This window comes from Brachionichthys hirsutus, chromosome 6 (genome assembly GCF_040956055.1).
Source record: "Brachionichthys hirsutus isolate HB-005 chromosome 6, CSIRO-AGI_Bhir_v1, whole genome shotgun sequence".
Classification (NCBI taxonomy): Eukaryota; Metazoa; Chordata; class Actinopteri; order Lophiiformes; family Brachionichthyidae; genus Brachionichthys; species Brachionichthys hirsutus.
In genome coordinates, this window is record NC_090902.1 from 8,621,575 (window position 1) to 8,647,325 (window position 25,751).

General features: G+C 40.9%; 1 protein-coding gene across 1 annotated transcript in view; it reads right to left on the minus strand.

The window, feature by feature from the left end:
* The window catches only part of LOC137895294 (A disintegrin and metalloproteinase with thrombospondin motifs 2-like), an 85,583-nt gene that overhangs the window by 20,705 nt on the left and 39,127 nt on the right, over positions 1-25,751 (minus strand). Inside the window, exon 4 of the mRNA XM_068740775.1 lies at positions 4,726-4,931. Within this exon, the coding sequence (XP_068596876.1) occupies positions 4,726-4,931 (206 nt within the window). The remainder of the gene's footprint in view (positions 1-4,725; positions 4,932-25,751) is intronic.

Here is a 25,751-nt window from a genome sequence, read left to right on the forward strand (position 1 = left end):
CAGGATAGCCTCCACTTGGCATTTTGGCACACAGCAACATTTTTGCACCATCATTCTTGTTTTCAGGAGCGTACTCGAGCACACGGCCCGTCTGACGCACTTTATCTGCCTCTCTTAGGACTAAACAAATGCACTGGTCATTCCACAGTCACTCCGACTGGTTTTTCTGATTTGTGCTTTTCTTTTTTGTCTTAATCAAACTCATGCAAAAACAACTTGAGTTTCCACTTTTGGATACCCTGCATCAGTTAAGTACTTCCAAAATGTATTAGTATGAACAGATAACTCCATTTGAGTTGCTGTTTTCATGGAAATATCAATAAAAAAGCTGCTGGGTTTCACATTTTAAGTAATTATAATAATTTGTTTTATCCAGTTTTTATGAATGAAATCTTCTCTTCTGTGCACTATAATTTATTTGTGTGTATATCATCTCAGTTGTGTCAAACAACAACTGAAATAGCAGTTACTTTGTAGAATTGACTGTACATACATGCACCACCCACTTCTGTTACTGATATCATATATCAATAAGTCCATACTTTCCATTGAAATTAGATTTATCACTGTTAATATTACCGGTACTGTTGAAAATGCTTCATAATTACGACACCATTTTTGAATGAGTTCTTTAATCGTGTCAGTTATTAAAAAAATGCTCCAATTGTTAAACTTGGAATTCAAATGTCTCCTCTCTTCAGTCATAAAAATGGTCTCAAATGAAATGTTCTGAATGTTTTCTGTCGTGAAACGACGAGGAAGTAAAAGGTTCTAGCTGGTTTGGGCCACATGTCTGTTTCATTATCAGAACACAGGAAGAGTCATTTTCAGGAATGATGAATGGGCTTCTACATGTACCCCCTATGCCCTCCATAGTTAATAAGTAATTGTTCTTTTACAATGTGCATGATGTTTCAGTGGATTTGCATATATTTGCATGCACCCATTGATATATCTTGACACTTTTACAGAATAATTAAACCTGGAGGTTTTATCCGTACTTAGATATTTACAATCCTGAAAAAAAATGCAAGCAGGGATGGGAGGTAAACACATGGGAAAGGAGTGGGAGGCAGACTTTGCAGACAGGATTTAGTGGTTTTCTGAGGGAGAGCTTTGATGTCCTGCAGACAGCAGTACCACCCCCGTCCTCCAACACACACAACTTGACCCTTATTTAAATCACTTTGGTAGACGTTCAAACAGACAGATAGAAACACAGATACAGGAAAACCGAAACCAGCCGAAGTGGGAAGAGGTGCTCACAATGAACAGGTAAAACAAACCTCAACGACAACCGAGTGGTCTGAGAGCTTGTTTGAAATGCTCATCATATCGGCAAAAACCTCCCAAAAACACACACAAACAAACATTTCATGTAAACAACACCACCGGTAAGAGGCAGAAGATGAAGACGCAGCCATTTCCTGCTGATTTATATTGAATTTATACGCATGCACAGCATGTATGACTTCCTGTAGAGGGCTGCTGTAGCAATACAAATTAGCAAATCTCTCCCCTACAAAATTCTTCGTGTCTGCCTTCTCATAAACTCGTCATTACTCATATCCTACTTTCAAAGTGTTTCCCTAACACTGCTGAGGATGTGCTCTATTACTACCCCAGTCAGGGAGGAGTAACTGTGTTAAAGAGCGCAGCATAAAGCAGCTCGGTGCTGCTGAGAGTCTGGGGGAGTGCGGAAAAGACAGGAAGCAAAAGAAATAACATAAACTGAGAGAGGAAGACAGAGAGAGAGGGAGAGAGCACACCCATCCTGATGTGAGCAAAGCAAACTTTCAAGAAGAAAGTCACCAAGATGCCACGCGTGGGAGGCGGCCATTATTTATTTATTTCTGTTTATCTGGCTGTCGGTAATTTATTCCGAAGGCCCTGTTTAAAATACTTCTTCTCCCTCTGTCTCTCCATCGCTTCCCTACAGATTAGAGGGGTGCTGCGAATCTCCTTCCTCTGTACTGCCACCTATCTAAAAAGGCGAGGCAGAGAGCACTGCGGCTCTTGTGATTTCTCCAGCGCCGAGCTGAGACAAAGAGGTGTGGCGGGTTTCGTTGCTGTACGCCAGCACCTGCTTAACAGTCAGGGGCTGGTCCCTCCGGCAACGGGTCTCAATACAGGCAAACGCAAAGAGGAGCTGGTGCACGCACACCCACACACACACACACACACTAGCAGCATTTAATACAGCACCCTCACCACAGGGTTCATTTGCAAAGATTAAAGTACATTGTGTTCAATGTGACACCAACACACACACACACAAGCAAAAACAACTAGGAGCTTTGAGTACTTCACTAAGTGTTGTTGTAGCCAGGAGTGTACTGCCTGCTGCTTCGCTCTCTTTTTTCTCTCTTCGTCTCACACACCCATGACTGATGACTTTACACAAAGCCTGATGAAATGATATGTTGAACCCCTTCAGAAGTCATATACCCCCCCCCCCCACCCCCCCCCCCACACACACACAGTCAAACAAATGGAATCTCATCATATTCGGATATAGAAAGGATTACCCGTGGCTGATTGCTGGATGAGAACATGCAAAAAGGAATTGAATCTTGATACCCTGGATGTGTGTGTGTGTGTGTGTGTGGGGGTGGGGGGGGGGGGTTCTCATCCTCAGCCCCTCTGTGACTTACCTCCACTTCACCTGAAATTGAACAGTTTTATCTCCTTTTTTAATTACTTTTTAAAAACAAGATGCTCAATACTTGGTGTATCTATCTGGTGTGATGGATAAACATGATGATGTTTCATCACGTGACAGACGATGTCTTCCAACAGGACGATGTAGATACGGTTGGCTGCATAAATTAGAAAGGTTCAACCCAGAATAAACAAATCGTAATCTTTCATAATTTTGGAATTTGAGCGCGATGCAGGTAAAAATCACATTCGTTTTGTAGCATTGGAATATATCCATCCTGAGAGGGCATTCTCAGATTCTTCTGTCTCATTGGTCCATTTGAGGTCCTTCATCGTTTTCATTTAGTTGATTCCTCGATGCTCCTGTGGGCGCAGCCACAACTAAACTTTTGTAGAAAACTCATTTATATGCCGAGTTAATGTTTGCTCTTTAGCAGCAGTGACATCTTTGGCCACCCTGGTGGCACAGTGGGCAGCGCTGTTGCCTCACAACAAGAAAGTTCTAAGTTTGATTAAACCTGGGGCGTTTTGTGCAGAGTTTGTACCGGTACGTTCTCCCTGTGTCTGTGTGGGTTCTCTTCAGGTTCTCCGGCTTCCTCCTAAACATGCAGTTAGCCTGATGGTCCATGGAGTGTATGAGTGTGAGAGTGAATATTTGTCTTTTTCTGTAGCCCTGCGATGAACTGGTGACTTGTCCTGCGTGTACCCCACCTCTCACTCATGGTCAGTGACTGGATTTGGATAAGCGGCCTAAGACGAGACAGTTCCGATCAAGATGATGATGACGATCATCCCGTATTCAAGATAACGGAAAAAAAAGAAGGAAAAAAGAAAGAGATGCTGAACTAACAGGAAAACAGTATTTATAACAGAGAACACACTGCAATGAGTATAAAATGCTCATTTAAATGTAAAAGAAAAATATGCTATGATACCACCCACAACCTTTAATAATAATAATATCTAGAAAGCACTCGGAGAGCGTAGACCTCCGTCCAGCACCTCAATCCCCCCCTATATTGTGATTTACACCAAATAATGGCCCTACATTTATTTTATCTATATTTTTACAATCCTTAACCATTAAAACACAATTAGATTCACATTGATATCATTGTTTTAGAAGTTATTCATAAAAAGCACACTTTCAAGTAATGGCGGATTCTTCCTGATCTAGATCCGTAGCTTTTGAAGATACAACAAATCCGTTTGTCCACTACTAACTCCACAGTGTCATGGTAAAGGCAGCAAAAACAGAACCTCCTTTGAGGTATGATTAAAACGGTGCAAAAACAAAATAGTTTTGCTGTGAAAATGTCCCCCGATTTCAACTGGATCTGTTTCCTCAGGTATTAGAGACAGAACTTGGGGATACTACAGGACGACACACAGAACTGGAGAGCCTGAACATACTGACAGACAGAGAGGATGTTCTGGCAGAGAACTGTCCAGAGAGTCAGGTCCAAAGAGGCAGGAGCTGATCAGGTGAGATGTGTAACAGGTGTGTCTCGTTCAGTTCAACGATGCCTCCGCAGCTGCGCAGGGCAGAAATCAACCTGCAGCAACAGTCACCATAGCAACCCTCACTAATGGAGTTTTAATGTTAAAATGTAAGATTCTTTTCCTGACCTCATTCTGGATCAGATCCAGAAGACATTTTGTATGATAGTGCATATCAGACCCCTTTATGATTGGGATGTTTGGAGAGTGAAATGAATGCATATTTTACAGGATATGATTTTTTGAAAATGCCTCCATTATAAGTACATGGGTAAATGTATGTGATACCATTTCAGAAAACCTCCATCCATCCATTTTCATGATTGTAATCATCTCGTCTACAGCTGCTTATCCGTTTCATGGGTCTGCTGGAGCCTATCCCGGCTGGCTACGGGTGAGAAGCGGGATACACCCCGGATGAGACGCCAGCTCGCTTGGCTACAGGAAACCAGGAAAACACATGCTCACAACTACAAACAATTTGGTGTGACCAATTCACCTAAGCTGCATGTTTACGGAGGTTGGAGGGAGCTCGAGAACCCGGAGACAACCATCAACACTTACTATGTTCATGAGTGTGAGCAGGTACTTTTGGACACCTTCCTTCCCGTGAAACTGGACCACCGAGTCATCAACGCCCAGCAGCACCTCGATGTTGTACGCCCTGTCCAGGCTCTGCCGGCGCGTCCGGCCAGCTCGCGTGTGGTTTATGCTCTGCTCCACGCCACGGTATAGAGACTCCAGGTCCATCAGCCCGCCGAGATCAGCTCCTGGAGAGACAACACACACAAGAACATGCAATCGGTGAAAAACCATCACCAGCTCAGACGTCCGAGCGGCACCAGGCCAGCCAGCATTTTGCAGTTGATTCAGGCATTCTCTGTGCATCTTGATAATCTCCTTTTGTTATGACAAAGAAACAGTTCTCAAAGGAAGTTTAGAAAGGAAGTTTATCCAGCACAATTAACTGTGTCCTGACATTTATAGGTCATATTGTTATGTATTTACTGACTAGATCTGCAAGTGTTTGCATTTTACAGATCTGCTCTTCTCATCTTTGCCTCTCTGTTTTTTTTCTTTTTTCTAATTCCACATGAGGAGGAGTGTTGCATCCCAACAAAAGGACATTCTAAGCATTTTATTTATTTGCTGAAATATAGAAAGTTCTTTAGTTTTCAGCAGAAAATTGTAACAGATGCAACTCTACTTCTTCCTAACTTCTATGTCTATAGACATAGATATCTTCGGTGAAATGCACCAATGATGGAGGAAGCTGACATCAGCATTTCATGTTTTTAAATATGTTCCATACGTTCATGTTCATATGCATGTGTGTAGTTAATTGAGTATTTTGATGGTGTCTGTGTTCCGTTCGCTTTCAAAGAAACTATTGATGGGAATTAAGGATGAGTTAAAGCAGCAGATGGTGTTTGCACAACACATGGATGGAGTCAGTTCCCTCACACAGAGGCTGCCCACCTTTTTTCTTGTCTACTACATACTAAAACAAATAATACAGAAATGAGCAAATAAACTAAATTGTTGGCATTTCTATTGGAAAGGCTGTAACCTACTCACTTATTTGAATGACAGAAGTTTAAACCAATTGTGTCATCAATGAGGATACAGGAGATAATTTATCTTGTCTCCATAGTCAAGGTGGGTCTTCCATCAATCCCTGTCTTCCCTCATTATCTCCCCCCCCCCCCCTTCTCCTGGTTGGTAGACATACTGCTGCCTTGCTCTCATGGAAGCTGTGGAAGTCATGACAAGTTGAACGTGTCCACCGCAATAATCCCCCACTCTGGTCAAGGCTTCCGACAGCCAAAGATGAATGACCCACAACTCCTAGAGGTGTAAGTGTGTGTGCTGCATGACAAACATTTCCAATTGGGTGATAAATCCCTGCTTCAGCAGGAGCTATAATTCTATATAAACTTGGATCTAGGCTTGAATAACTGGAATGCATTTTTTTTTCCATGGTGGAGCTTTGTTTTTTTTAGGTGTTTGGCGGTGAGTTGATTCAACATGTGGCATTGGTTGAAAAGTTGGAGCGTCAGTATTTTTGACACACACGGTTGAGAACGTGTCGAGCAGAGGGATGTGAGAGAGAGAGATGCAGGGGAAGATAAGGGGAGAAAAAGAGAGATCTGCCACTTTGTCTCCCAATCAGCAAGGGGCATCCCACTTTCCCACTCCCTCTTTTGCAATGTTTCCAAGGCAACGGGCTCCTGGGTAATACAACGACCGCTTGGCTAATATTGGCTCCTGAGTCGCAAGCAGAATGGAAGTCTGAATATGATCCCGTATCTGCTCCAGCATGTGTGGTTGGGTATTCGTCTATATCAGTTTCCAAAGATGGAGCGTGTTTGCACACACACACACACACACACACACACACACACACGAAACATCCCTTTGCTTGGTTAGTAAGAGAAGCTGAATTTAAGACATTAATAACAACCCTTGCTTCCCTCATTAAAGATACCGTCAACAAACCTAATGACAAAACATCTGTTTTTTAAGATGCGTCCAAATATTTTTACCCTTTGCTTGAGTAATGTTGAGACAAAGCACGCAAAAAAATGTTCTCACTTTTAAGTCTGTGTCTTACAGTGCCTAGAAACCTCCAATTGAGACAATGAGGGGAGGGAGTGTTGCATAATATGAGGCCAGAGCTGTAGGGTAAGTGCAAGGAACGAGGCAGACATAACTCAAAGTGACACCGACAGACTAGGAAGCATGAGGTAAACTAAAAAAAGCTGGTCAGGGCTTGACCAGGTGGCGAGCTCCGTCTGCTTTGACTTCTCCATTGAACTCCTTCTTAGATCTGTACTTTCTTGCAAAGTGCAAGAAATATATTTTTCTTTCACCTCAGCTGTTTTGGAGGAAGTTTTTTTCTCTCTCTACAAAGAACACTGTGGAGGAATAAAGTGCAAGAGAGATTGAGGGAGGTGAGAGGTAGAGCTGCGGGGTGTGATGGATGAGAGAGAGAGAGAGATGAGAAGAGACCAGAAGGACCTTGGGTCTTGTGAGTTCCGCTTCAAGCTATTGCATGACAGAGAATATCGCGCTCTTGTAGATGTATCTGAGTCTCTGTGTGAGACTGTGGGTGCAGCATCCGGATGTGCTGCTCTGTTTCTCACAGCTTAATATAAAGACTTAGATTAGCCTCTGAAACCAAACTGTTTTCATACTTGATTTGCATACAGGGGAACGTATCATAAGATCATAATGATCTTTCCCTCTTTCCTGCCTGCATGCAAACACAAATGTACCTACTAACCATTTATGTCCCCACTATTGAAACTTTATATATTGCTCCCTGCTTATATTTAATCCCTTTGTCACATTCCTTTCAGTATCCCTATAGACACTCTGCTTCCTCCCACACAGAGCTCGCTCTCCCTCCGTTTTCTCATTCAGGTGGGGAATTGAGTACAGCCTTATTAGGAGACAAAGGTGCTTTGTTGTTCAACCTTTGCAAAATGTCAAGAATGTATGCTTGCCCACTAAATAGGAGGTGAGGAAGAGGGGTGGGCAGTGGGCGTGGAGAGTACGGAGAGACTGTAAGTCAGAAAAGAGAGAAAGAATGGAGCCGATTATTCAGGTCAAGCAACATCTTGCTGCCGAACAGCGGCCTTTGGGTTAAGTTGACTGTTGGGTAGTCAGCTGTGGCGTGGCCTTCTGCTCGACACTCAGGGGCTTCAATGTAAAACAACTTGCTTTGACCTTACTATATGTTCAGTCTGGTCTCCGCAAGGTGGATCTTCAAATACGTGTAAATTTATATGTTTCAAAGACCTCCATTCACAGATACTCAAAAACGCGTTTTGTGTAAATTCCATGTCAAACCCCAATTCTCTTCTGTTTGCATTGAGCGTGCTATAATCTGCTGCATACCATTCGGTCTATTTAGTATGCTGCAAGAATTTATTAGCATTCTCTCGTCATAGATTGTTATATATGTCAAAGGTGGCGTAGATAGCGGCAGAATATCCCACAAGACTTTGCAAACAGATGCAATGTAAATGAAAGCTGGCAACAGTTTCCAGTAAAGGAAGTACATGAATGATACTTTAACTTTAGAAACAACCATGACGTTCATAGGAATATCTCCTTAGTGTAGGCACAAATGAGCATTTCTGAGGAGGAACTGGGATTGGGCCAAATTCCAGTGATGAATAGAGTATGGGAAATGCCGGGTCTTTAGAGACCGACAGCCAAGAGGAGCGCTTGACAGAATCACACAAAATCAACCACTCGGAAAAATAAATCAGAAGAGAGCGTGTCCTACAGGCAAACTGGCAGATCCTGCTGATGAAAGTGAAAGAAAGAGAAGGCAGAAGAGCAAGACAGAAATCATAGCTATCTATGGAAAGTATTACGACAACAGACAAATATGTATTTAAACTATGGTCAATGCCAACGTCATCCAGTTAACCCTATTAGCTACAGTGCAAGCAGCAATCTAACGACATAGCTGCTGCTATTATACCCATATTAGCTGTCCCTCTGCGCCTAAGTTCACTGTCACACAACAAACCTGTTTTCATGAGGTTGATAAAGTTTGATTTGGTGCATCAACCTTCTTTATATCAACATTTACTTGGACATTCTTTTGCTTGGGTCTTGTGTGAACTTATTAAAATCAAATGTCTCAGCATGCATCAGGTGCATGTTACTATCGCTGCAGCTCGCAGGCATGGGCTAGGTACACCTTAGACATAATAATGGGAAGAGCGGGAATGATATTCAGCTGATGCTCCTCAAATATTACCTTAATAATAGGTCGACTTTCAAGCATTTGGAGTATCAAATCACTGAGTTTGTGTTTTAAGTGCAAGGCTACACTCAAGTTCCCATATTTGCTTCCAAGCCTGCAAATTGGCTTCCACTTCCACACAGATCCTCATGAATAGCAATTTCTGCAAACCAATGAACACACATGCAATCAACTTGACAATATTTTGAAATTGTAGATTCATAATGTAAAACTTAAACCTGGCGACGGTGGCTGGGCGGGTCGTCCTATGACCGAGAGGTCATAGGACCATTAACACCGCTGTTAGCATCTGGGAAAGTAGCAACACGCCATGCTAACCATCCCACGCAATGTGCTTGAACCAGCTGTAAGTTTGGCAGCCGTAACGGCTATGGAGTGTGGAGCACATAGTGAACTACGCTTCCCAATAATCGTATCACCATTAATTATTTAGTATTTAGAAATCTAATTTTAAATGTACAACTCCCTGAAGAGCATTATATTTATTCAAACGTCAAGGACTTGCCGATTTATTGAGCAGCTTTAGGGTAATACTGCTTATGTTTAACTGGGATTTCTATTCTTCTAATGAGATTTTTGAGTGGCCAAATATCGAGAATATTTAGGCTTTAAATTGCATCCATTTCACTGTAGTGGAGTTGGAGACCATTTTTAATATTGAGCCAGCCTTTTTAATCAGCAGGCGAAAGGGCCACCTATCCTCGCCACTGCTTGGTATGTCTGGATGGATTTCTGGCGTTTCATGAGACAAGGCAACCTTTAGCTCGGCCCTCTTACATAACTGTCTGTCTGTCAGAAACACACAGGGCTGTTGGCTGTTGGGGAGGTGCTATGCTATTCCCCCTGTGTCCTGCTGTACAGCAGAACTTTGCATTAGTCAAACTGAGCCTTTTCTTCATAAAGCTAACAATGCATGGAAAGTGACCTACACATTCATAACGCAAAGCGCTGAATTAAATCATCTACATTCTACACTGATTGAAAGTGGCCTGTCTTAGCACCTGTCATGCCTGTCCTTTAGTGTGTCTGTCTCTATCTACCTTAGGATGCCAGACATTTACAAAAGTCTACCATAAAACAAAGTGGAAAAGAATCTCTAGCCGTGACAGAGCGGTGAAGATAAACAAGGAAGAACAGGAAGTAGACTACAGCATACAAACGTAAGATACATTTTTTTATATCTTCATCTCTTAATACCAACTCTGCTGCCTGTCCACTTGTATCTCTATAGATCAGTCGTATTGGGAAAACATCGGGTGCATCAAGAGGAAGATAAAGAGAGAGAGAGGCTGACAGCAAAGTGCAAGGTCTTGCTCCCGGAGTACCTGTAAATCTCAGAACACAGCCTTCAGCTTGAAAGGTTTGTGGCCCCCCTGCCACCTCTCCCCCAAAAACCAGCATCATCTCCCTGCCCATCACCTTCTTCTGTAACCTCATCCTCTTCTTATACTGTTCCCATCATCCCTGTTTCTCACACAAATGCTCAGAAAGAGTTCAAGGACCTCAGCAAATATGTACTGCAGGAAATGTAAATTTCTTTACTAGGTCTTAGGGAGGATTTGGTACAGTTTTCTGCAACAGCTTTCATGAAATAAGTTGCAATAACTTAAAAATAATTTGAGTTCAGTGACTCAAATTCTCAGATTGACCACTTGGGGGCAGTGCAACAAGCAGTAAACACACAACAATGACAAAGTATTCCCCAAAACAGCATACCATACAGAGAGACACATTAGTATTCATTCAAAGAATGTAACTTTGCTTCTTTAGCCGGCTAAATATTCCAAGGCAGTGTGTCCTCTTTGTGTGCTGCTTGGTGCTGGCAGAAAGTGGGCAGGAGGTCGATCAAACCTTTTTTCCTGACAACAGCTGCCTGCTGTGGCTGAAAACAGTGTTGACACCCAAACGGAAAAGGCTGTGGCCCAGAAAACCAAAACATGCGAGCATCAGAAAATCTTTTTTAGTCCAGTTTAAGTTAATCCTGCCAGAGTTCCTTCTCATTAAACCAGTTTTGCCACGAGTGAACATGCCCTAGGATGCGAGGGCCTCTAATCCACGTTCTCCTCTTCCTCTCGTTTACCTACTATTTTTCTCCTCTGCTTTCTACCATTCCCATCACTGGGCTACGGTGGGTTGAAGAATGGTTTGTTAGACCTCTGTGAGATGAACACCATATTCAATAGTCTTGATTGAGATGTAACAAACGTATGTATTAAGAAATAAATAAACTGATACATAAATAAACAAATACATTAATAAATGAATAAATAAATGAATGAATTATGAAATTCTTGTCTCTGTCCTGTTCCTCTCAGTCTCCCTGCTGACGTTCTCATTCCCCCTTCCTTCAGCCATTGATAGCCTCAGGAATTGTCCTGTCCTATCCTGGCTGTGAAAAAGTAACAGAGCAGCCAACGCCAGTCACCAGAGACAACCAGCATCACAGTTATTACGGCAGTCAGCCAGCCAAGCATCTGTCAACCTGAGGACTGAGGGGACAGAAAGAGAGGATGCGCAGATAAAAAAGGGGGGTGAATTGGACATTGGGATTGAACATGTGACTGCGGAAAGAGAGATCTGACTAGGTGATTCCCTTTTCATATTCATTTTCTATATTAAAGATACAAGTGACAGCCAGCTTAATAACACAAAATAAAACATATTGACAGGACCAGCAACGTGTTAAAATATACCTTGGTGTTAAATGAAATAGATAGAGGTGCCAGACAAATGTGTTAAACAAGATGAGGTGGCAGTCGAGGTGCCATAGTCACAACCTCTTTCTAAGTTTATGTATATGTATAAATATAAGCATATTGTACCTCTGCTTTCCAACAGGATTAGTAAACGCATGACAAAGCTCACCCATGTCTCTCAGTCTACAACACTGTCAACCAACTGGAAAGTGTCCCTGATTCTGTCATTTCGAGATACATTTAAATGTGCTCTAGAAGCTCTACTGATGGACAATGAGTGAGGCAAGGAGAACGTCTCTATAGAGGTGTGAGACAATATGTATGCAAATATTCAGGCTTGCCAGTGGAGCCAAGTCTGACATGCCTGCCATAGGATGAGGATTTATTACCCAATAACGCCTCATCATAAACGATAATGATAGAGACATAAGTCAGGCTGCCACATAGCTATAAACCATCCCTAACGCAGCTACATGAACCTTTTATCAGCAGGGAAAGCTTCATGTGGTGAGGTTGTGTTTCTAAACTAGTGTGCTTTCCTTTGTTTTGGTTGTTTTGGCACCAAAACCTGAAGTTGTTTGTCTGTGGTGTGACTGTAAACAGACAATCCCCGGGATCATAAATCAGGAAATATGTTTTGGGTAAAAAAAATAAAAAAAAAAATCCATTCCGAATGTGATCATGTAATTGATCCATGCAAGCCATGCATATTTAACAAACATTTTTTTGCAATCATGGAAACAAGTAATTCAAATTAATCAAATTTCAAAGAAGAACAAGGTGGCATCGCAGTTAGAGCTGTCACCTCACAGCAAGAAGGCACCGGGTTCGAATCCTATCTGTGTGGAGTCTGTATGCTCTCCCCGTGTCTGCGTGGGTTTTCTCCGGGTTCTCCGGTTTCCATCCACCTCCAAAAACATGCAGTTTAGGTGAATTGATTACTCTAAATTGTCCGTAGTGTATGAGTTAGTTCATGAGTGGTTGTTTGCCTCTGTGTGGCCCTGTGATGCCCTGGCGACACATTCGGGCTGTACCCCGCCTCTCACCTCTAGCAACACCCGTGACCCGTAAAGCTGGATGGATAAAGAAGAACAATACAATACAACAATACAATTAAAATATAATGAATTGGCATATATTAAGTCTAATAATGACTCATATCCACGTGAGTTAGGATCTAAAAGTGTGACACTATAGAACCTTTTCTGTCCAGAAAACCTGAACTGAACTAAAATCTCTCCTGCTGCAAAGACATGGTCTCCTTGAAAAAAAGGTAATAATGTAAGGTGAATAAAAACAAAATGTTTTGTCACGTGAAAACTGGCATTCTATTCCACCAAGAGTAATTTCAGCCTAGTTGGCCTGCAGATGCACAGATGGAGTCATTTTCAATTGCAAATACTTTAGCCAGATTGGAGAGAATTAATAAAGAATTACAGTGCATCAGTGCTACTAAATTGGCAGTCTTAACACGTAACACATTCTTTCAATGCGGTTTTTGTGGCCCGTGAGAGCTGTGTGCAGACATTTGTTTTTGTAAAATTCTGCATCTCTCACACATGTTCTTAACAGCCCACATTTGTTGGTTGGACTCCAGTTCTGCCCCTCAACTATGACAAAAGAGTTTTGAACAAAGTTAATGCCATAACTTGTGTTGGATGGTATTTTTCTTTCTTTATTATTTAATATTTACTTGAATAAGTTTGATTATTGATCGATTGAGTAGTGTGGTTTCTTAAACTGATCAATTGAAATGATTTATGTTATAATAATAGCAATAATCTATCCATATATTTCTACAACTATACAATGGAATATGCAATGTTTGTAACTTAAGTAGTGAACTGATCAAACGGAAAAATTCAGCAACTGCAGTCAGGAAATTAATTATCTGCTGGCGGTGACTATTGAAAATCATTTGAACTTTTTTGCTTTTTCCAGCACGTGCTGACATGTTGACGCCGGCTACATATGGTGCTCAGGATCAGCCCTGGACAGCTCCATAGGTAGCCGGCTACATCTGGCGCTCAGGATCAGCACTGGACAGCTCCATAGGTAGTCGGCATATATGGAGCTGTCCAGTGCTGATCCTGAAAGTAACGTGTTTTCCGCGGCATTGAGTCGGGGAATGTTCTTTATCTTGCCCACCAGTTGGTTTTTTTGGTTTGCGCATGTCCATGACAAGACAAGGTGGTGGCTTTTTGGTTTTGCTTTGATTTTGTATCGATTATCTTTGTTCCTGCGTGATGATTGCATTTGAATGGAACTTTTCCACATTATTAGATGTGTTAAATTATTCCCATCACAAACTTTGGTTCATACTTATGATTTTTCTCATTTATAGTATGGCTTTATCTATAACAATATTTAAGTTACAACCTTTTTAAAAAGTGATATCAAAACTGAATATTTTATTGTAATTACTGTGACGACTAAAGAGTTAAATACAGCAAAATAAATTATTATTTAACAGCATGTTACGGAATTTAGTTAAATTTTTTACTGCGTTACGGTTCACATTTGGCCTTTGGAGGGCAAACATAATGCTAATGTGGCCCTTTGAGAAAATGAGTTTGACACCCCTGCACTAGAGGAAACCAAACCCTTTCCCATATGCAACACAGCTGTGCACATCCAGCTTCCGCATATCTCCTCAGTGCCGATTGTGATGGCACAAGGACGAGGCTACAACTCCCCCCCCCCCCCCCCACCTCTCAGCCATATGGCTAATCAACGAGGAATCTTCCGTACAAAGGTAACGTTATACTCGGGTAGGGAGGATAGGGGAGATACCAGCATGCCCTCCCTGGCTCTATCCTAATGAAGCTCCCAGGTAATTAAATCACTGCACACACAGGCAGATGGCCAATAAGAAAACAACCAAAGAGACTCTTTCTTGGGATCCTAAGAAAGTTTTCAAACTCATCCATGAGTCATATTTACTCTCTGTGCTCCTACAACATTTCAACAACAACAGGATGAATATAAGGCATACAAAACTACAGATATACACATGTGAGCCTCTGCACTCCCTTTAGATGGGACATAAAACTATACGACTGAATCTTGTTCCCAAAAGGATCGCGGGCACAGAATTAATTATTTCACTGGCAGCTGAAGCACCTCCATTATTAATACCACAAAAAAACTTGCTAAAGTTCCAGTTTACACCTTTAAATTATGCCTCTTTGAGCAATGGTGAGAATTTTACTTTAGGTCAAACTAACAATAAAATGTATCGGCCATCTTAGACACAAGTTTAGAAGTAATTTATAGCCTCATATTCACTATTGTGTTACTGCGTCTCCAGTAACTTCATAAAGAGACATTACTTTAAAGGAATACGTTCAACAAAGGTCACCAACCGACACCAAGCAAGGTGCAATCACAAAAACACACTTGAAGCAAACGTTGACCATTCACCAAAAATGGTATATAATTATAACAAATCATTGACTAATTAATTCATATGCTATTAATCACAGCAAGCAAGTACAAAGGATGTATTTTCATCTATGTTCTGTCACCAGGGCATGCCCAGTATTTATATCGCTGACACACACACAAACACAGGAAGCTCCCGGGCCCATCTGATCCAGCGTGGTGCAATGAGATTTCTGATTTGAGCCTCTTCATCCTCCACAGAACAAAAACAACTGATGGAGAGGAGAGAAAAGAGACGTGGAAAAAACAGGGAATATGGGAACCAGAGGACATGGAGGAAAATCAGATTTCTCCTTTTCTATCTTCCTTCCAGTCTCTGTTTAAGGGAGTAATATGCCTCTATCTCTGTCAATCCCATTGTAATGGAGCAGGTCTCACTATGCTGCCTGAGGAAATTGCCTTATAGTCCCTCTGCCCCTCTTCTATATGTGGCCACACATACATAAATAGACCACACACACACACACACACAGACACAAGCTCTCTCTCTCTCATGGCAATGGCCTCAGTGACACCGCTTAAATATTGATGACCTGGTTCTTTCTCATTAATAATAGCTGCAGCACTGATTACTCGATGAATACCACTGTGTGTGCACGTATGTGTGTGTCTGTGTGTTGGCATGTCCACACACATATGGAAGTGTGCCTACTCACAACATGTGAGCCAAGTATTTGTTCTGCCTGTCACTGGCTTATTACACTGGAAGTCAGTTCAAAAGGATTACTGACATTACATTACTGTAATGTCAGTAAATTAAATAATATTGAATTGCCTACCAGCGAGAATAATAAAGGTTAATATACGGTGATAAATCCATTGTTGGTTAACGTCAGGGTGTTTTTGTGTGGGAGAAAGAGAGTGGAGTGGGTATGCGTGGATAATAAGGGCAGACATGTGGTGTGAGCACGTGAAAAATAATTATACATAGATAGGCAACACACAGTCAGACACACACACACACACACTGCTACAAAATGCATGGTCCATACAAATGCACAGAACTATCCACACAGAAGGGCATTTGTTCAGTTAAGACATGCATGAGGAGTATGACACAGCTGGATTAAGATAGTTTACTGACACACACGCACACACACCTACATCCACACACACACATACACACTGTGGGGCCAGCAAAAAGCATGATTGGATATCAACATCTCCTTGGTTGTAATGGAGAACTTGGTGTCCCCCTGCTCAGAATAGTAATGGCAGGCGAGAGACAGATGCTGTGTGTCCTTTAATAATGATGAGTCAGCAAATTACAGAACACAATTTGTGCTTCTTGGTAAATAGAAATATAATTTGAAGAAATAGTCGCTAAGTTAAAATTGCACTATAAACCTTGCCTGCATAAAGTAAACTGTAAATGGACTGGAAGGAGCTTCACTTGTAAAGTCCTGCATTTTTATTTTTCCTTTACAGTTTCTTACTGTATTTTAGAATTACCGTATTTAACAATATATAAATACACAGTCATGTACTCTTGTATATTTTTAGCACAAAGTCTAGTCTGTATTTAGCTTTTCTAATCGCTGTTGTTATTAGGTAGTTGCGGCAATTATTTGCTCCAAATACCTTAATCTGATGGAAAAGTAACTGTTTTCACTGCTGTTTTTCTGTTTTTGCTTTTTGTACATTGGTGCCTGTACTAGTGTGTATTGCCGATGTGGAAAACAAACCTGCAAAATTCCAGTTTCCCTGATGAATTACACTGAAGTGAATAGAGACAAGGAAGAACAGAAGAAAAACAAACTAAAGGGCGAGTGAGAGAACTTCTAAAGACAATCAGCGTTTCTTTGGATTGTAATTCAGTTTCAGTTTACGTCTTTAAAATCCATGCAACATGGGCTTCATGAATCGCAGATTGATTCAGCAATAACAACAATTTTCTTTTTGACCAACAACTTAAGGACACTTTTTTAAAGATGTGATGAATAAATGACACGAGAGTGCAAATATTTCATATAAACTATTCATAGGCAACTGCAGAGATGAAATGTATTTTAACAGTTGAACAGTTTTTTGTCAGCTAAAATGATAGACTCAACATGAAGGTCTTCTTCATCCTCACCCAACAAAAGAAAAGGAGGTTTTCAGGTTCTTGATGCTGGGAGGATGAGAGTATCTCTCTCTCTCTCTCTCTCTCTTTCTCTCGCTGATAAGGGACCACAGAAAAGAGGACAAAAGAGCAAGCACCAGGAATGACTGGTAAAACATATTTTTTATATAAAACCAGAGTGATAAGAAACACACAATAAGTTATTATAACATGTCCATGAATCGTTGGTCATTGATGTGTTTATTTGAAGAGTGAAAGGTAGGAAAAACCTTATTCTGAAAAAATATGTTTACTAAATACATTATTCTCATGTTTGTGTGAATGTATAATGCAAAAAACCCAGCAGTTTAAAGAACCTTCAGAGCCAAACTGACCGCAGCAACAGCCCTTTTAACAGTGTTGTCTGGTTGGATTTCTGCTCACTGACTGGACAGTCTGACCCGTGTCCGGAAGTTAGTTCTGATGAAATATGCAGTCAGCATACTTTAACGCTCTTGCTGTGTATATTTATGTTGCTCTATTTCTAAAAGAGCTCATGAACAAACAACTGATTATCAGATTTATTAATATTAAACTGCAATGTGGCCATATTTCATGAATAATGACTGACAGGTGGTGACAGAAGGAAATTGATAATTGTTAATGAAGCAGTTTTAACAGCAACTGACATAAATCAGAGAAAATGCCTCAGCTGATTCCCATAAATGTGATTTATACAGACTGATTGATTGATTGTTCTCTCTGAACGGGTTTCACGAACAGCAGACGGATTATTTGGGGGCTGGTTCATCTTCAGATGCCAAGCAAAAAAATCACACATCTGTTATTATACTATTAGACTCCTTTAGCGTCCTCAGCCAGGTCGGTCTGTGCTGCATCCAGTGCGATCAGCAATGCACATATCCTCAACTGAACTATGGGGAAAAGTTGGCTTCAGATGAGCCAGATTTGAAAATGGCCTCAGGCTTGGGTAGCAAAATTGTCATTCTCATGACCTCAGACTTTACTGTGAAATATAAGCAATCATGATGTCATCAAGATGTCATACGAATCAGAGTGGGACATCATTCATCCATCTTCTGAACCGCTTTGGTCCTTTACCAGGTCGCGGGGCGTCCTGGGACCTATTCCAGCAGTCAACAGGCGAGCGGAAGGGTACACCCTGGACAAGCCGCCAGTTCATCGCAGGGCGAATGTATATATATATATTTAGAAATTCTCATGATCACTGATGTGACATGACATGATATTATATGGACAGATGAAGAACAATAACACAACCTGTGGTAACATTTGGAACCAATGAATCCACACACACACATACACACACATACACACACACCTACACACACACACAACTCCAGGACAGAATGGGTGGCGCAGCAGGAGGACGAAAAGGAAAACACAAGGAGTGGCATAAGCTGAGGAAGGGTTTCATTAAAAAGCCGTTGATATACTCTAGTTGATATAGCGATTGTTTCATAGATAGATAGTTCACAAGTTGTGCTATCACGTAACGGCACTGGATTCCTTATCAGTTAACAATGCAATCCTTCAGTGTGAAATCATAAAGAGTTATTCTTATTTTCCCTTCTTGAAATGTCCAGCTCAGCAAAGAGGTTAAAGATGACTGGCTGCTCTTTTTAGGAAAGGTTTGAGAGCAGTGCTACTAACCACATCTTCACAAGGTGACTCCAAGGTGAGTTTTGCTCTCTGACGTAAAAGTGATACTTCAGGGGCCCTGAAAAAGTTTAATACATCAACATCTGTTTACCGTCCTTAGGGAAACAAAATTATACAACAGTTATATATATTTATGTGCTTTATAGTATCTAGATGTTTTATATATATATATATATATATATTTGGCGCTAGAAGAAGGTCAATGAGCTTCAAAAATCTTCTGGAAAATAATAAAAAAAAAGATTACATCTTTACAGAGAGCAACACAAGAATAATTATTAGTTTGTGTCTTTCCTTGCTTCAGGCAAAGGGATCAAAACCGGAGCTGCTAAACAGGACGTTTCCTTTTGCTTCAAGAGATGATTTATTTTTTGTCTTAAAAAGACAACATTAAGCACACATTTACGTAACACACCCCTCTTCTAATGTGCTTTATAACGACATCATTTCTCCATTGCTGGGTAAAACGGAACCATGTAGAATAAATGCTACAACTCTTGGTCACTGGACTCTAAACTTCTATCTCGTTTAGCCACACATGACCAGGAACGTAAACACCCATTGACCCAGGCTTCAACTCTTTAGACCACAATGCAATTTGATGGTTTAAAAATAATAATAATAATAATATTAAAACACTGTCTGCTGTCCTGAGAGTTTCAGTATTTGGCAGGATCTAAGAATGCAGCTCCTCTAAGGTACTGTATGTATGACTCTGATCACACAGGGATGATGCTCTAACCTGACACCACACTGCTCTTTATTCGCCAGCCTGGGGGGGGGCATTGGTGCGACAAGGAACAACGTAAGAACAACATGACAGCTTCAGCTCTTAGGAGGTTGTGCACATCTCTGTGTGAGTCAAGGCTGATCCTGTGGCCTTTAACAGCCAGTCATCTGTTATCCATCAGCTCAGTGCTAAACACCTGACACAATACTGCGCGCACACACACACACACACAAACACACGCACACACACACACACACACGACAGTCTGTCTGTCAGTGACATAGAAACACAAAAACAAGTCCCCTACATTTTTTTTTTATAAATTAGATTTGTTAAGAACCCTCAAGCCTTGACCAATCAGGCAGGGGCACACAAATCTCTTCCTGCCGGAGATGTCGAACGCCACTGACCATCGACCACTAGGTTACTAGCATCCTCTGTCCCGGCTGCCCAGACAAAGCACTGCCACAGGAAGGAAAGGAGAAACCACCAGTCCGACTTTGAGCGTTCTTCAGGTGCTCTGGGTAAATTTGGTTACACCCACTAATATCCTGCAAGAGTTCATAACAAACACAGAAAACATGGTGCAGTGGGGGATGTCCTCTTTATAAGACTGTGTGGATGTGTCAACAGAGTACAGGCATGGCCGTCACAGACCCACTAAAGCTGCCTAAAAAGAGTACAATGTCAACTTAGCTCTCATCAGAATTATAGCTTATTTTTATTTCCCTGAATGTGATAAGTAGGATTTTAAATGCTTTTTTGTTTTTTTAAGCAGATTGCGTAAATATTAGTAATTGCCATGTTTATCTGTTGTTAGAGTAAAGCACCCCCCATGGAGAGGTGGTAACAGTGTTAGTGCTTTAAGCAAGGCAGTATTTCCTGGTGTCTGACTGGAATCTTGTATTTTTCTTTTTACTAAAAAGCCCGATGGCAGCGTACCGAGCTGTTATTTCAAGAAGACTTTGATTGTTTCCTGTATTTCTCATTCTAATGGCTTTAACAGTAGCTAAGTTACAGATAGTCCTGCCATGAATTCCACCCTCTGAGGTTTGAACTGCAGTGACGAGGGGTTCTGGCTGTTTGCCTCCCATCTCTTCATCGCTCTTTTTATTTCTCACCATTCTGTCTTGTTTATTTCCATAATAAGAGGAACATCTTCAACCTGTTCTGACTATTTCATCATCAGAGATAACAAACAGAAGCTTATGTAACACACAGAAAAACTAAACAAGGCAAGGCAACACATAACACAAACCTTTAATAGAATAGGTTAGAATAGAATCCAGCACCTCAGTCCTCCTATATTGTGATTTACACCAGAAATAATGGCCACACATTTATTTTATCTATATTTTTAGATGCCTTAACCATGAACACAGAATTAGATTCACATTGATATCATTATTAGTTTAAAAGTTATTCATAAAAAGCATCACTTTCAGTAATGGCGGATTCTTCTGGATGTAGAGCCATAGCTTTTGAAGATACAACAAATCCGTTTGTTGTCCACTACTAATTCCACAGTCTTGGTAAAGGCCAGCAAAAACAGAACCTCCTTTGTGGAGGTAATAAGAGAGATATTACTAAAAGGGTCCAAAAACAAAATTGCGTAGTTGTGAAAATGTCCCCCAATTTCAACTGGATCTGTTTCCTCAGGTATTAGAGACAGAACTTGGGGATACTACAGGACGACACATAGAACGGGAGAGCCTGAACATACTGACAGACAGAGAGGATGTTCTGGCAGAGAACTGAGAGTCGGGTCCAAAGAGGCAGGAGCTGATCAGGTGAGATGTGTAACAGGTGCGTCTCGTTCAGTTCAACGATGCCTCCGCAGCTGCGCAGGGCAGAAATCAACCTGCAGCAACAGTCACCATAGCAACCCTCCGCATGACGGATCCAATCCGGATTAAATTCGGTGGCGAGCTAGAGATCCCCACATTACACGACTGTATGAAACTCCATAAAAATCGGCCAATCATCAACCGAGATATTGAGGAAGACATTTTGAAGCTCCATTGAATGCAAAGCTACCGAACATTTCCAAGTTATCTAGAATCCAGGATCTCTTGTGGATCGTTATCAAAACTTAATCAACTGTTCCTGGTAAGATTCCCAACATTTAATCAAGATCCACCCAGGACCTTTTGAGTTATCTTGCTTACAGAAAAACGATCAAACAAACCAATGGCGGCGAAAACATAACCTGCTGGGAGGAGGTAAATATATATATATAATATATAATGTATATAATCATGAAACATATATTTTTGGTCTCCCCCTTCAGGCAGTGAGAAGCGTGGACAGGTTGATGACTCCATGTTACTATAGCTACCCCTAAAAACTAGCTGTTGCTGCTTAACGTGAAAACCTTTCTGTTGGTGACTATAACATCTCGCAGCCCAGAAACAACATTCAACAAGTTGATGAAATATAACCTACACAGGGTTTTAAGAGAAATCAACAACATTTACTATGCTCTAGTGATACTGATGCCAGACAAGAGTTCAAATGCAGAGCGGCCTAGTGGGAGTAAACGTGGACTAGCCAGAACCGAACTTGGCCCGTACTTTATAGCCAGTGAGTCATTCTGCAGACAGTCAAACATGCTGCAATCTCAAACCTGGCTCAAAATTACTAAAGCAGGAGACCAGAGAGGATTTAAAGATTTCAATTAATCAAATGAGAAACTTTAATGTTTACGGTTGGTAGTTCTCAGCGGGACTCGGTTGCCTGTCAGCAACAGGAAAGTCATTAAAGTTTTAATATTTGTCTCAGATTGGTTAAATCATGTGAATATTTTATTAGTTCATTTTATTTGTCTATCTATTAATACTTTTAAGCATTTTTTTTTTTCAATACCTAGGTTTACTAACACGAATAGGGATCAGTGTCTTCCTGGAGTCTCTAGTTGCCTGGCAACTGCTGTGCTAAGAGATAGCTGAATGAATAACGGCCTCAACATCAATTAATTGTTGCTTTTTGTGTAAATTAAACAACTGAGATACATGTAATGTGTGCCGTCTCCCTCTTTTTTCTTTTTCTTTTGGTAGACTAATTTAACATATCGCATCATATTATATGATTACATTTAATTGTCTTTTATTAATATAACTTGCAGCAATAAAAAAAAGAATGTGTTTCCCAAAATACTTAAAACAATTTTGCTCTTTAATGGGAATCATAACACCCACTGAAAAACCTTTAATGTCCAGCTTGATGAAATAAACAGTTTAAGGTCAAATGGAAGACGAGGACGTTCAAAAAAGTGACCAAGAACAGTAAGGATAAAAAGGGAGGAGGATTTAAACGGAGGATATAGGAGTAGAACAAACACACACAGACGTAGGTTTGTCAGCTTGATTGTGAATCTTTCCAGTAATCTCCAAGACTTCTGAGCCATGGTGGGGGATCTGAAGAGGGAGGAGGAGCAGGGGAACATGGGTAATACGCCAGGGAAACAAACTTCTCTCTGGCGTCAGCACATCTGCTGCGGAGGACGATGCATTTCCCTTTCGTTACAGGGCGACACACAGTGTATACGTGTGCGTGTGTGTGTGTGTGGGGGGGGGGGTAATTGTCCCAGTACGAATGACACTACAGCTACATAAAAGCAGAGGGCCTCCACACTCACTGTCAACCACTGTGGAAATTAAAGGCTGACATTTGTGTTGCTTTTCATGTGGTTATTATGAGATTATCAGCATTGCCACACTGACACTACAAGGTTTTGTGTAATGTAATCACACTTTATAGCAACACAACAAGGAGACATTCTTAATTGACTCCGTCTGTTGTTAGCACGCATGCTCCGCTGCGCAGCCGGGCTGTTTAGCACATGGCTAAAGGTCTCTGTGACCAAAACATGCTGGTTAATATTAAAATGTTAAATGCTGTTCTCGACTGCTGGCAAGGTGAGAGGTTTAGTGCTGTCCACGCAATGGTACGCACCCTTCAGGTTAATAACAGTGAATGTGATATTTAGAATCATATAGATGATCATTTGTCATTAGCCTCGATGCTGTGGCGTGGACGACATGCCCACAATATAAATCATGTGAATCAGCACAATCATTTTTTTGCATAACGTCAGCGTCATGCTAATCCACTGTGCGCTGCTTCTGAGATCAGAGCCATCACACGTGCACAACTTTCTCACTTGCTCGCCCACTCATTCGCTACTCACCACCGTTCCTCAACAGGAACTTGCATAAAACACTTAATAATAATGATACGATAATAATGTGTTGCCATTTATTTCCGACTGGAATGTAAACAATTACGTTTCCTTTTCAGGAGGATAAGAAATCATCATCATGCATAGCGACAGATTAAAAATGGAAACACTATCATGATTCAGCAGCAAATGAGAAGGTTGGTTCATTTTAATGCTGGACCTTATTACTTGGTCGACACTTTAACTATATATCATGTTTGAATGAATATTACAGTCATTAAACTGGGCCAGTATGCTGGCGCAGTGGATAGTGCTGTTGCCTCATAGCAAGGTCTTGGATGGTTTCCTCCTTCCACCAAATTCTTTTTTTTTTCCACTTTGGATTCTTCTTTTTATAATTACTGCCTTCTTGGATAATATTTTATGTTTAATTAAGTCAAAATATGCAGTTAATCCCAGGGAAAGATAATCGTGATGAAGCAGACAAGACTCAAGTTTTGCCATACGACCCCGCCAATTTTGAACCTTTAACCTTATTCGACCACATTCTTGAACTCAAATACAATGCCGATTTAAATATTTAATATCTTAGTAATATTTTAAAAAAAATGTGGTGTAGTAAATTATGTGGATTACAAGTGAATCTAATGAAATTGATTATAGTGCTATAAATGACTGCAGCCGGTGGTCTCTCAGCCACAGACGTGTGACTAGATCCTGCTGCTGCAGCTGTGATAAACAAGGAGTGAACACCGACTGTGAGGCAATTCAAAAGTATCATCACGTTATCATAGCTTAAAGAAAGAGCCTGCAGTCTGCCCCTTACGACCGCTGTGCTACTGTAATTGCTCCACACAAGCCAACACCATTAAAGGTCAGGGATCAGCAGCGTCTGGACAACCACAGCATGACCTATCTGAATTTGACTATTGAGTGCAGCAAGCTGAATGATGAATGCTTATTTTCTCCTCGCCATCTCCATCCTCTCTTCTCTGCAGTCGTTACAGGACATATCACGCACTCGGAGAATTAGATTTACACCGTCCACATGGTGATCTGGATCATCATCAAAAGGTTCTAAATTGTTCTTGGTATATTTAAACACCAACCATGAACAGTAAAAGTGAATCGGAGTTGATGTGTATTTTTTATTTTTTTTTACTGATTTTTGAATCTGTAAATGGAGTTTTCAATGTTGACATTTTATATTTTTTCCTGACCTCATTCTGGTTTGAATCCGGATGAAATCTGGTGGTGAGAAAGAAGTCACCACCTTATATGACTGTGTCAAATTCCATGAACATCAGTCAATAATCAACCGAGATATTCAACAACGAAATTCAACCAACTTTTCCTGGTAACATTCCCAACATTTCCTGAAAATATCGTCAAGATCCGTTGGTAACTTCTTGAGTTATCTTGCTAACAGGCAGACTTACATAACCCCCCCCCCCGCCTCGACCGAGGTAATGAAAAGGAATTGTTCCAAAATCCGCCCCCCCCCCCCCACCCCCCGTGTAAAAACCTTGCAGCTGTCTTAGTCACAGTTTAGTGCATCTGTCCTCAACGCTCATGTTCAGGATTATAGTCTTTGTAGATGGAGAAGCAAAACATTTATAGTCAATTAAACTCCACCGGCTTGCAAAGCGGTAAATAAACTGCAGCTCAACACGTTCCAAACGCAACATATCACTGTGCTAATCACGCAGCAGCCACGAGGCGCCGTCTGATGATCAAAGGATTTCCTATTAAAATATTATACATATAATTACATTGAGCTGGCTTCACACAGTTATTGTGAATGCACACAAACATTTCATGTAAATACATTAATCTTTTTTTTTCCAGACATAAATCTATTGACAATACACTAAATATGAATGTAGTTTCTGGCTCATGAGGGTTTCTCTTACATTTGTTTCAGTATAAATGCAGCTGTAAAAGCTTTGTTAAAAAAAATTAAAACATCCAAGATGAAGAATGCACATTTTTTACTTGCAATCCCA